This window comes from Salvelinus sp. IW2-2015, linkage group LG15 (genome assembly GCF_002910315.2).
Source record: "Salvelinus sp. IW2-2015 linkage group LG15, ASM291031v2, whole genome shotgun sequence".
NCBI lineage: Eukaryota > Metazoa > Chordata > Actinopteri > Salmoniformes > Salmonidae > Salvelinus > Salvelinus sp. IW2-2015.
This window is the reverse complement of record NC_036855.1, coordinates 54,717,305-54,730,625: the sequence shown is the minus strand read 5'-3', so window position 1 is coordinate 54,730,625 and position 13,321 is coordinate 54,717,305. Positions and strand designations below refer to the sequence as shown.

At 42.6% G+C, this 13,321-nt stretch overlaps 1 protein-coding gene across 1 annotated transcript in view; it reads right to left on the bottom strand.

The window, feature by feature from the left end:
- LOC111974635 (A disintegrin and metalloproteinase with thrombospondin motifs 18) overlaps positions 1–652 on the bottom strand; it is a 46,148-nt gene extending 45,496 nt beyond the window's left edge. Inside the window, exons 1-2 of the mRNA XM_070447376.1 lie at positions 330–652; positions 135–213 (exon numbers count right to left, since the gene is read on the bottom strand). Of these exons, the coding sequence (XP_070303477.1) occupies positions 135–213; positions 330–431 (181 nt within the window). The 5' untranslated portion in view covers positions 432–652. The remainder of the gene's footprint in view (positions 1–134; positions 214–329) is intronic.
- Between the last annotated feature and the right edge of the window lie 12,669 nt (positions 653–13,321).

Genomic DNA, 13,321 nt, shown 5'->3' with positions numbered 1-13,321 from the left:
ACAGTAGCTTTGTTATTGTTTCATTCGAACGGACTGTAAAAGTTACAGACTGCTGCAGACTACAATGCTGTTAGTAACCATTGTCTTATCAGTTATGGAGAGAAGTAAACAAGTGGCCAGTGCAAAATACAAACCATGATTCAGTCCACTGGTGTCACTGGCAAAAGTGGACGAAACAGAGTAAATGGAATGTGAGCAGTAGATATGCAGCGTCTGCAAAACGACAGGTAGCAACAAGTTAATGGCACAACAAGCGCAACAGTGTACTGTAACAGGCAGCCTACTGCAATTTAAAAGTATATCTGATGATACAGTTAATTGTCACCTGCCTTCAATGTGTTCCAGAACCACAGAGTGGATAAAATCTTCACTGATGTGCAGCTGACAAGTGGGATAGGCAAAGTCCATATCAAAAGAAAAAGGCAATCCATGTTGGCATGCAATATCCTCCTCTGTTACCTCCTCAAAAAACACAGAAGTAATAACCTGRGGCAGCGSATAATGCAACTGTAAGACATTGCTYATTTCTTTAGGTGCCTTTTACATYTYAMCACGTCWAGTCCGCCGGGTCCATTTGGCTGTGCCTGGAGAGGTAAAGCGCACTCGTGCGTCTTTCTGAAACAGGTAGCAAATCGCCGGAGTGCTGACTGTGCTCTCTACAGTGAACAGTGACAGTCAGCTCCAGCTCCTGTAAGTAGCACCAGCGGGTGGAAACGGAGATGGGCCAATCAGCAAAGAGCATCATCTTCTCTGAGATGAGTAGCCTACTGTTGTGCAGGAAAGCTCTTAACTCTCTTTGGCTCAGTGTTGAGTTTAACAAATTCGTGCTCCCCGCACAAACCACCGGGCAAAAACAGGTTAAATCAACGTTGTTTCCACGTAGTTTCAACCCCCKAAAAAATCTATGTGATAATGTTGAATCATGTGGAAACTGATTGGATTTGCAAGGACATTTTTTGTTGTTGAATTGACCTTAGTTGACAACTAACCAAATGTAAATCAAAACTAGACGTTGAACCAGTGGGAAAGAATATAAAGCTCTTCAATTAGTATTACAGGTCGATGCAACTTTCCACACCAAGGAAGATACAGAAAGTATTTGATTGGATGTAAATTGTGTAGCCTATAATTCAAGGTCAGATTTTCATTCCACTTCTGGAGTTGTATAAGAAATTGCCCACCTGACTGACTTTTGTATGAAATGTAGGGCCAGAGTAGAGATGAATAAACTATTTGTTATTAMAGGCTTATTATAGGCAAACCTTTCTATTCTACAACAGGTCATTCACGCAAATTGGTGAATTACGTGTAAACATAAAGGGATCATTTTTTGGGGTTAGTTTTTCAGTCGAGCAGCCTAGTATGTTTTTTTCATTTAGCGAATGTGTCAGTGGCTTGGTCACTATCCCACCTTTGTCAAGAAGAGTATAGGCTAGTGGCCAATACTAGCGGCTGGGGCCCCTAAACGACCTTTTACGTCGTGTATGCCTGAAACCGGCCCTGTTAAACCCGTACTCTTGAAATCATGTTAGGGGCAACGTACGCTTCTAAACTGCGCGCAGTAGCCCAGAGACTGCCGCCCAGCTCACCCCGGACTGCCGCGCAGAAGAAAACAGTCTCAACCCATGCACGAGATCGAACTTCACTCAATTTTCTAGTTTCCCCTGTTAGCTAACACTATCAACGTTCCCTTTACTGTAGAAATTGTGATCGAATCAACGCAATATTAGCCACTTTCAATGCAACATACCGAAACAAAAACGAACTATGTAAGACTTAGTATGCAAAACTAACTGCAAGAGATTTTGTTGAAGGCAGAACGCATCTGACACGCACGACAGAGCCCGTAATCTACACAGACAAGTGAGGTTTAGAGCTGCAGTAGGCCTATATCCAAATAGCCTATTGCCATATATGGATCTGTGAAGTTGACTTTTTTTTATCTGTGAAGATAACTTTGAACTGGACTGTTTACGGAATGAGCGGTCATGAGTAAATGCGCTTGTTTTAAGATCAAAGCAAGAGCTGCATGTAGCCACTTGCACATTTTGTTTGCTAATTAGTGAGTTATTGACCCAGTTATAGATAATTTGAAGTCAGCGATAGGGGAGTGGTTGCTTCCTACAAGAGCACAAAACGTGTACATTTCTTTGAAAAGTAAGTCAGGTAAAGAGCATTTTTTTGTGTTAATGGGGCAGTGGTGTATTTGGAGACCGGCTTCAATAAACTACGGTAAGTAGCCAATAGGCAGAGGGTAGCATAATTTGTCTGATTCTCTGTAATAATGCTATGGGAATAATAATGTGTTTTATTTTGTAAAGTGGTTTCTTGCATCAAACAACACAACAATATTTTCAGTCACATCCTTGTCTGAAGGACAAGTTGATAAACAGGTTAATGTCAAGTCCTGCATGTTTTTTTCAAAAGTCTCATGGAATGTAGGCCTACATTGAACACCACACATTGTCTGCTACTGTAGGCTGAATGATAGAACAGCTATTTCCATGTTAAGGGATGCATTTCCTCCATTGTTTTTGATGGTAGGCCACTCTGGTAGGCTTACATAATGATCAAATAGCCATAACTGTAACTTAAAGCAGGTACAGCCTCGGTGTTCACAGTATATATATATTTGATTTTTTAATTAAATCTTTATTTAACTAGGCAAGTCAGTTAAGAACAAATTCTTATTTTCAATGATGGCATACACCGGCCAAACCCGGACGAAGCTGGGCCAATTGTGCACCACCCTTTGGAACTCCCAATCACAGCTGGTTGTGATACAGCCTGGAATCAAACCAGGGTGTCTGTAGTGACACCTCAAGCACTGCGAAGCAGTGCCTTAGACTACTGCGCCACTCGGGAGCCAATATGCGTGCTGGAAGTTGCACAGAATTTTAACAACGTTAAAGTTTGCGCTCAGCAGACCTGAAATTTTCTCAGTGCCCAAAGAAATTTTAGGGAACATTGGTTAGCCAACCCCCCCCCCCAGGTTTGGTTCCAAATCCAATATGGTGTTCTGTGTAGTAATTCCAACAACCCAATAACATATGCCATGGCAAACAAGAGGTAAAACTTGCTCTATGTGATTATTTATGGTGGCTGGGGATTGACTGTGAGATAGTGGCKTCTGTGTACCATGCTTGATCCTCTGCAACCTTTTTACTTTTCCGTCAAAGCTCAGGGATCATCTTCAAATGTGTGTGGAGCTGTGCTATTTTTTTGCCACATTCAACATACAAAACTCCACCCACAGGCTAATTAGGCGTTGGAAAGATCTAAAGGCAAGTCTGTTTGTGACAGCCCTTTCACAGACTTTCCTTCACAACCAGACAACCAACCATTCCACTACTGGAATATTCCCAGCATCATTCTGGCTAGGGTAACATTCCAGTTAGTCAATGGGTCTCTTTGGTATGCAAGCTGCATCTCCTGAATGCCTTTAGCTAACTGTAGAAATGGAAACGGATCACCCCACAGCCCCAATACCCTGCCAGTCATACATGGATATTACCCTTGTCGCTGCAGCTTGCCCAGAATGACCAGTTAGCTGTGCAAGCTGGTCAGACCCCAGAACTACCACCACCACTGGCTACTCTGTCTCCACACCCTTTGAGGACACACTCATGTCCTGGTCACCTCAAAGACTTTGCATCAACCTTGCACACTTAGCTTTAATGGGGAAAATAGGGCTGTACATATACACTACTATTATATAATAGTTTATTTCCTGTAACTTGGTTGTTATATTGTGTGGAATTGTCCATTGTTGATATGCTGAGATTAAGCATGAACACACATTGAAAAACGAGTTGGCTTCGGCTATTCAAACACAACAGAGGCATGGCAGTGCCACTCATAGTCCTAGATATACCAAGAACCTTATGAAAAAAAATTAAAGACAGAATAACACAATACAAAATGAACAAGGGCTACTTACATGCAGGCGAAGGTGTTTGTGTGTAATCATGTTGGGCATATTGGATTCAGAATAAAATGTACACATTTCTGAAAAATGCCTCTCATTTACACATTTTATATTTACAGTGGGGAGAACAAGTATTTGATACACTGACGATTTTGCAGGTTTTCCTACTTACAAAGCATGTAGAGGTCTGTAATTTGTATCATAGGTACACTTCAACTGTGAGAGACAGAATCTAAAACAAAAATCCAGAAAATCACATTGTATGATTTGTAAGTAATTAATTTGCATTTTATTGCATGACATAAGTATTTGATACATCAGAAAAGCAGAACTTAATATTTGGTACAGAAACCTTTGTTTGCAATTACAGAGATCATACGTTTCCTGTAGTTCTTGACCGGGTTTGCACACACTGCAGCAGGGATTTTGGCCCACTCCTCCATACAGACCTTCTCCAGATCCTTCAGGTTTCGGGGCTGTCGCTGGGCAATACGGACTTTCAGCTCCCTCCAAAGATTTTCTATTGGGTTCAGGTCTGGAGACTGGCTAGGCCACTCCAGGACCTTGAGATGCTTCTTACGGAGCCACTCCTTAGTTGCCCTGGCTGTGTCTTTCAGGTCGTTGTCATGCTGGAAGACCCAGCCACGACCCATCTTCAATGCTCTTACTGAGGGAAGGAGGTTGTTGGCCAAGATCTCGTGATACATGGCCCCATCCATCCTCCCCTCAATACGGTGCAGTCATCCTGTCCCCTTTGCAGAAAAGCATCCCCAAAAAATGATGTTTCCACCTCCATGCTTCACGGTTGGGATGGTGTTCTTGGGGTTGTACTCATCCTTCTTCTTCCTCCAAACATGGCGAGTGGAGTTTAGACCAAAAAGCTCTATTTTTGTCTCATCAGACCACATGACCTTCTCCCATTCCTCCTCTGGATCATCCAGATGGTCATTGGCAAACTTCAGACGGGCCTGGACATGCGCTGGCTTGAGCAGGGGGACCTTGCGTGCGCTGCAGGATTTTAATCCATGACGGCGTAGTGTGTTACTAATGGTTTTCTTTGAGACTGTGGTCCCAGCTCTCTTCAGGTCATTGACCAGGTACTGCCGTGTAGTTTTGAGCTGATCCCTCACCTTCCTCATGATCATTGATGCCCCACGAGGTGAGATCTTGCATGGCTGTCTCTTATACACATCTAGATGTGTATAAGAGACAGCCTAACAGGTCTGTGAGAGCCGGAATTCTTACTGGTTGGTAGGTGATCAAATACTTATGTCATGCAATAAAATGCAAATTAATTACTTAAAAATCATACAATGTAATTTTCTGGATTTTTGTTTTAGATTCCGTTTCTCACAGTTGAAGTGTACCTATGATAAAAATTACAGACCTCTACATGCTTTGTAAGTAGGAAAACCTGCAAAATCGGCAGTGTATCAAATACTTGTTCTCCCCACTGTACATGTGATTTTACCTCCATCAAATGTTATTATGGCAGCCATATTGGATTTTGGACGCCATATTGGATTTGAGGTAAAATATAAAGATAATCTGTGATGGCCCCCTGACCTAATTGCAAGATTAGGGGCTAAAGATACCAAATCCTTTAAGGAAAAAATAATAATTTCAATGTCTGAGCCCACTTGTTTTCCTTAGAGCCAATTACAATAGCCACAACATCAACAAAAGTGTAACTGTATGTATTTTTGTCAGGCAGGACCATACATCACTGAATGGGAGCACATTTGACTTGGAAAGTTGTCTATTGAACAGCTACCGAAAAATCGAATTTACATTCGTAAATAAATAATCATAGTTTGTATTTCCACCTATTGCATCTGTGTGTTTACAGGTCTATATTTCCACAATTATTTCAGAAATCCTAATGTTGTTTGTTTCTGAATGCAAGGCATACAATTGACTACTTGTATTCCAAATTTGAGCAATATTGAGTTACATGAGCTTATGTGGCCAAACCCCTCTAACCAGGCATTATTTTAATTTAAAAACATTTAACTAGGCAAGTCAGTTAAGAACAAATTCTTATTTACAATGACGACCTACCCCAGGCTACACCCTAACCCGGACGAATTGTGCGCCGCCCTATGGGATTCCCAATTACGAGCGGTTGTGATACAGCCTTGAATCGAACCAGGGTCTGTAGTGACGCCTCTAGCACTGAGCTGCAGTGCCTTAGACCACTGTCCTACTCGGGAGCCCAAAATCATTCTGTACTGAGTTAAGGGGTGGGTCACAATCTATCAATTTAACCACTTTTGCAGTAAAATATTTTTACACATCCATCCATTTCAAATATGGGATATATGGAATAACATGGTTGTGTTTTGTTATACCTCGGGTAGGGGTATCTAAAAAGGTTGGGGGCCTTGCCACTAGCCTCGGCCAACCAGCTTCACTGACTACACCATGTGAAATGATTCAGAATCAGAGTATTTGCCTATTCATGTGTTCTAATATTTATGTATCTGTGGGCTGTATGGGTAGGATGTTTTGCACTCATGACATGACGCAGTCTAGGCAACCTGTAGCACACTGACACCTCAGCTGGAGCTACCCATTACCTCTCACTCCACCAACTTCTCACACTTTCACATCTGTGACCTGTGTCACAGCAAGCCCCCTGAGCTCCTGCCATGTCTGGGAGCTGACAGAGGACAGCTGCGACTGGGCCAAGGTATAGTCTACTTCTGCAGTTCTCTGTCTATAGCTTTTCAGTGCCATAAGCTCCCTGCCTGTTATTTGGTATTATAGACAGTATTTACCATACGGTTGTGTACCTATGATTGGAGTTATTATATTTTATGATTCTTATGATTCTTATTCTTATTGGGGCGGCATGTAGCCTAGTGGTTAGAGCGTTGGACTTGTAACTGAAAGGTTGCAAGATGGAATCCCCGAGCTGACAAAGTAAAAATAGGTCGTTCTGCCCCTGAGCAAGGCAGTTAACCCACTGTTCCTAGGCCGTCATTGAAAATAAGAATTTGTTCTTAACTGACTTGCCCAGTTAAATAAAGGTTAAATCTTTTTTTTTAACAAAACTCTACACTTAGCCAAAACAAAATATGCCAGTTTATGACATCATTTTAGAAAAAAGGGTTCCAAAAGGGTTCTTTGGCTGTCCCCATAGGAAAACCCTTTTTTGGTTCCAGGTAGAACTCTTTTCGGTTCCATGTAGAACCCTTTGTGTAAAGGGTTCTGCATGAACACATTTTTCTATGAGTGTGGTTGTCTGTGCAGTTAATATTTATTATCTTTCCGAGATACTGCGGTTGCCATCGACGGTGTCAGGCCAGTCACCCACAGCCCTCCTAATGTGCTCAACCTATGGAACTGTTAAATTGCAAGTAGGACAGAGGGCAGGAAAGCACATTTTGCTTTGACTACAATGTGGTTGTTTACCAGATGGTTCTTGTTGTCTGATGTTTCTCTTCTCTCTTTTCAGTCCTGACAATGCAGGGTAGAGTGGCCACAGATGGCCCCAAACTGAACAAGGCCACACCACACCACTGTGTTCACAGATGAGTTTATATACGGTACGCTTAACCAACTGTCCAAAATGCCCCAAAAGTCAAGAAGTTCACCCAAGCCTCTCTGTTCATTGGAGCCTGTCAGACAGCTAAGTTGTTTGTTTCAGGCGAGCAATACAAGATATCACATTACGAATACATGTAACCAGTGCGGTTCTCGTGGGGACGGATATAAAATCCCAGAAACCGCAGCAGGACATCTGATAACAAAAGACATGATTAACAAATGTGCATACTGTGAACCGAGAACTCTCACTTGCTGTCATTTCAATATGCAACGCTTATGCTATCATAAGCAAGCCACAGCAGTTTCCTCAGCGTTTGCACTGGGAACTGGCAAAGAGAATTAGTGAATTCTGTTTTGAATCAAATTATTTACCCAATAACACAAATACTCAATGAGGTCATAACCAAAGGGTAACCTTAGAGACTTTTTAGAGGTTTTTCCCATTCTCTTTTCCTCCATTAGTTTTGTTTGTTTTTAATTTGTTTGTTTGCTTATTGTGTGGCAGTCCCTTTTCCAGCCGTGGCTTGAGTTGGCAGATTCTTTTGCCGGCATCCGTATACTGCTCCCTGTATCTGCTCCTCATTTACGGTTCTCATTTCCTTGTAATTTCATTGCTGGTCATATCTGCAAGCATTTTAGGGGGAGGATTTCTGTATATTTCTCCTAGATTTTATTTTTGGTGCTTTTAGTGGTTGCCACTGTGGCAGCCATATGTTTGCCTGTCACTCAGTCAGTGCTCGTCCTTTGCCCATGTGATTTTCCGTAACTGAGCAGAAATAACCCTGTTTTGTCTGCACGACATACCACCGATGCCATATGCTTTTTGCCATTGAGCATGCATGGCATACTTCAGATTACTTTTTATGTCGTTTTGAGGAGTGATATTTGACTTAGATTAATCACTGTTCCTATGTCACTTTTTTGTCAGGATTTAGTCATGGTCATCATTTTTGGGAGATTCACTGAAGATGACACATTAGGCAAAATCAAATGATATACTGTATTGGCTAACCTCAGCATATATCATAATTGGATCCTCTGTACTTAACACTGCCAGCATCCACACTTGGGTTATGGGGTCATCAATCAGAAGATGTGACATGAACACATGTAACAGTATAGCTTCCGTCCCTCTCCTCGCCCCTACCTGGGCTCGAACCAGGGACCCTCTGCACACATCAACAACTAACACCCACGAAGCATCGTTACCCATCGCTCCACAAAAGCCACGGCCCTTGCAGAGCAAGGGGAACAACTACTTCAAGGTCTCAGAGTGAGTGACGTCACCGATTGAAACGCTATTAGCGCGCACCACCGCTAACTAGCTAGCCATTTCACATCGGTTACACTCACCCCCCTTTTGACCTCCTCCTTTTCCGCAGCAACCAGTGATCCGGATCTACAGCATCAATGTAACAGTATAGCTTCCGTCCCTCTCCTCGCCCCTACCTGGGCTTGAACCAGGGACCCCTGCACACATCAACAACTGCCTCCCACGAAGCATCATTACCCATCGCTCCACAAAAGCCACGGCCCTTGCAGAGCAAGGGGAACAACTACTTCAAGGTCTCAGAGCGAGTGACGTCACCGATTGAAACGCTATTAGCGCGCACCACCGCTAACTAGTTAGCCATTTCACATCGGTTACACACACATTGGGTGGAGGGGTACAGTGGGGCGTCTCTCACACTGTTTATTTTTCTCTGTCATTGAGAGCCCAAACAGTCTACAGGACTGGGTAATTGCCTTTCAATACTGACCTCCAAGCTTAACCCTTTATCCCAGTTATCATTCCATCCCAGTTATCCCAGTCCTAATGGCTGCTGAAGACCACAGTCTGACTGTTATCTCATCCAAAACTCAAGATCATATGTTTCAGGGGAGACATGACTCACCTTTGATGTAAAATGGTCAATGTTATGCTTAACATTAGCACAGATTCTCATAGACCACTGATCAATGTGATTATCTGGAGAGCTGAGTGTAGCTAGGATGATGTTTAGTTTTAAGGTGATACATGCCAGATGTTGTTTCCTGTATAAACTATTTGACCTAAACTATTGTCCCAAGAAATTGTGTCAAAAATCACAACCAAACAAGGAGCAGTGTTACACCTAGTAACATTTCCAAGGGTTTATTACTGCAAAGCAAATTAAAGGAGTTTTGCGAAGCAGTAGAGAGAACATTTTTACATACAGTGTGTGGTGGGATTTCCCCCCGTTTTACTTTGATCTTGAGGCGATTACAGGTTTTAAAATATTTCATCACTTTTAAGCCAGATGTCAGGAGAAAGACATTGCCCATTTCCTTTGAATCAGCACTTGTATTTTTTTCTCTCCGTCTCTTTATGCCCTCAAACAAATCGACGTGCTAACTGATTTGTGTGTGTCTGATAGGGCTACTTACTGAAAGAGGGTTAAAGGACAGATTGCATGATATATTTCCACAAATCTAACAACGTAGATTGATGAAATTCCATCTAAACGGCAAAAGTTCATACAAAAATAATGAATTATACACTTCTATTTTTGACATCAGGAGGAACGGCCTGGTGGTGGCGGTGTTTACTGGAATACATGTTTGGTCAAGATGGGAAGAAAGTCGTACCACTTCGGGTAGACTGGGTCATGGGAACCCATTATGTCCCATTATGTCTGGTGAAAACCAAACACTGCATTCCACAGTTAGAACCTCATACCAACGGTCAAGCATGGTGATGATAGTGTGATGGTTTGGGGATGCTTTGCCGCCTCAGGATCCTGCTCTGTGTCAGAGAATTCTACAGGAGAATGTCAGGCCATCCATCTGTGAGCTGAAGCTAAAGCAGAGCTTGGTCATGCAGCAAGACAATGATCCAGAACACAATGAAGTCTACATGAAAATGGCTAAAAAGAAACAAATTTGACGTTTAGGAATGGCCTAGTCAAAGTCAAGACCTAATCCCAATTCAGATGTTGTGGCAGGACTTGAAATGAGCAGTTCATGCTTGAAAACCACAAATGTCGCTGAGTTAAAGCAGTTCTGCATCGACGAGTGGGCCAGAATTCATCCATAGCAACGTCAGGGACTGATCAACAACTACACAAAGTGTTCGGTTGCAGTCATTGCAGCTAAAGGTGGCACAACCAGTTATTGAGTGTAAGGGGGAAATTACTTTTTCACACAGGGGAATTGAGTGATGCATAACTTTGTTAATTAAATCAATTAAATAAGTATATATATTTTTTGTTATTTGTAAATTCAGGTTCCCTTTATCTAATATTTGGTTTGATTGAAGATCTGATAACATTCAGTATCAAAAATATGCAAAAGTAGAGAAAATCATAAAAGGGGGCAAATATTTTTTAACGCCTGCTTGTGTAGTGTTTCTCTTTACGTCACTTTTACAAATGTTTTTCCGACATGACCAGTCAAATTCGGATCAAATATAAATGTAAAATAATATGTCGTATTGGGACTTTTAGTTGGAAGGACGAAACAAATCAGAATGTTTAACAGCAACAGACTTCTACACTCTTCCCAAATGAAAACAATAAAACAAGTTACTGTCACAAATAATATTCAGTTGAATGATTTAGTGAGAAGAGTGCCAACCCCTTTTCCCCCCATACATTTGGGCTCCAGGGCCTTTAAACATACTTTAGATGATGTGATCAGAAAGCGTACCATTTGGCCCTGGTCCAAACCATCTGGGACTCTTTGGTAAGAGGCACTAGAAGTAGAACCCAGAGAGAGAGAGAGTAGAGCCTTATCAGGCCCCAGACTGTACCTGGCGCTGTAGGTGGGCCCAAGGCCTAGAGGGGAGGGCCAAGCCACCTGGCCTCTACCTGGCTCAAAGACAGACCCCTCTCAAGTGAACTGCCGCTCATCTCACACTTTGATGCAAACAGATTCACAAACACACACACACACACACACACACACACACACACACACACATACTGATTCACAAATGTTTCACGTTGTCATAGGAAACACATATAGAAACATACACTACACAGCAAGCACACATAGAAACCAATGATCAAAGGAATGAGAAATGGACTTTCATGTGTTCTTGTTTATCCATCTCAATGTAAAATGCACCAGTATGACTTAAGAATTGTTCAAGATTTTTATTATGAGTGAGTCATGTACTGTCTCCAGCTTTATTGATCCAACATGAATCACAACAGTTGCTGAAGGACAAGTCCCTGTGTTTTTCTAAATGCCTGTGCATGCATTTATAGAGAAACTTTATAGGAACCATAATGATGCATGACACTCAAATAACCCATATTACTAAACAACCGACTAAAAAGCTTAGAATGAGTAATGACCGTAATCAGCGGCGGATTTAGGTATGGGGGACATGGGCAGCCGACCAGGGCGGCATCACGGGGCGCCTGCACCCCAAAAAAATGTATGGTGACATTTGCGCGATCGTTTTTCTATCGCTCATTTGCACGTCACGTCAATGATGTCATGTCACCGTGTGGGACTGTGGGTCAATTAACCTTGTCGGAGTGGGCGCCCTGATTCTAGTTTGTGAGCTAGGCAGGCTACTGCCTGGGAAGGTCTCCCACTCAGAAGTACGAGATGGGMAGGGGGGCGGGGGCAGGTTGACCTCAGGTCCCCGACTGGAAGCCCGAGGTAGGGGGAGCGGGGGAATCTATCAAATAGCACACCTCTAACTTTGTACAGTACTAATGCAATAAGTAAAATCAGTCACACTACAAAATGCTACGGAATAAACCACAATTCATTCATAATACTGTGAATATATAGCTTCACAGACATTTTGCTGAATTTTTTTCTGGTTTGTGCAAAATTGTTAAGAATAATATAAATTAGTCTGCACACCACCAAGGTGAATTGGTTTAGTCTTGACTCTTGGTTGACAGTGTTGGGGGATGGGTAATGTATTAGTGCCAAATCAACACAAATGGATAAGAAAAGGTCTAAGACATCAGGTGCCCAGTTTAGGAAAAAGAGGGAAGAAGAAGAGGAGAAACGCGCAAAAGATAAAGGTATGCAGCTATGTCATCTCTTTATGAGTATAAAAAACTCGTCCCTTTTTCAGAACCTTGCCTTTCAAAGATAATTCATAAAAATCCAAATAACTTCACAGATCTTCATGGTAAACGGTTTAAACCCTGTTTCCATGCTTGTTCAATGAACCATAAACAATTAATGAACATACACCTGTGGAACGGTCGTTAAGACACTAACAGCTTACAAACGGTAGGCAGTTAAGGTCACAGTTATGAAACCTTAGGACACTAAAGAGGCCTTTCTACTGACTCTGAAAAACACCAAAAGAAAGATGCCCAGGGTCCCTGATCATCTGCGTGAATGTGCCTTAGGCATGCTGCAAGGAGGCATGAGGACTGCAGATGTGGCCAGGGCAATAAATTGCAATTCCGTACTGTGAGACGCCTAAGACAGCGTACAGAGAAAGGACGGACAGCTGATCGTCCTTGCAGTGACTGACCACATGTAACAACACCTGCACAGGATCGGTACATTCGAACATCACACCTGCAGGACAGGTACAGGATGGCAACAACAACTGCCCGAGTTACACCAGGAAAGCACAATCCCTCCATCAGTGCTCAGACTGTCCACAATAGGCTGAGAGAGGCTGGACTGAGGGCGTGTAGGCCTGTTGTAAGGCAGGTCCTCACCAGACATCGCCGGCAACAACGTTGCCTATGGGCACAAACCCACCGTCGCTGGACCAGACAAGACTGGCAAAAAGGGCTCTTCACTGATGAGTCACGGTTTTGTCTCACCAGGGGTGATGGTCGGATTCAAGTATATTGTTGAAGAAATTAGCTTTACACCGAGGCCTGTACTCTG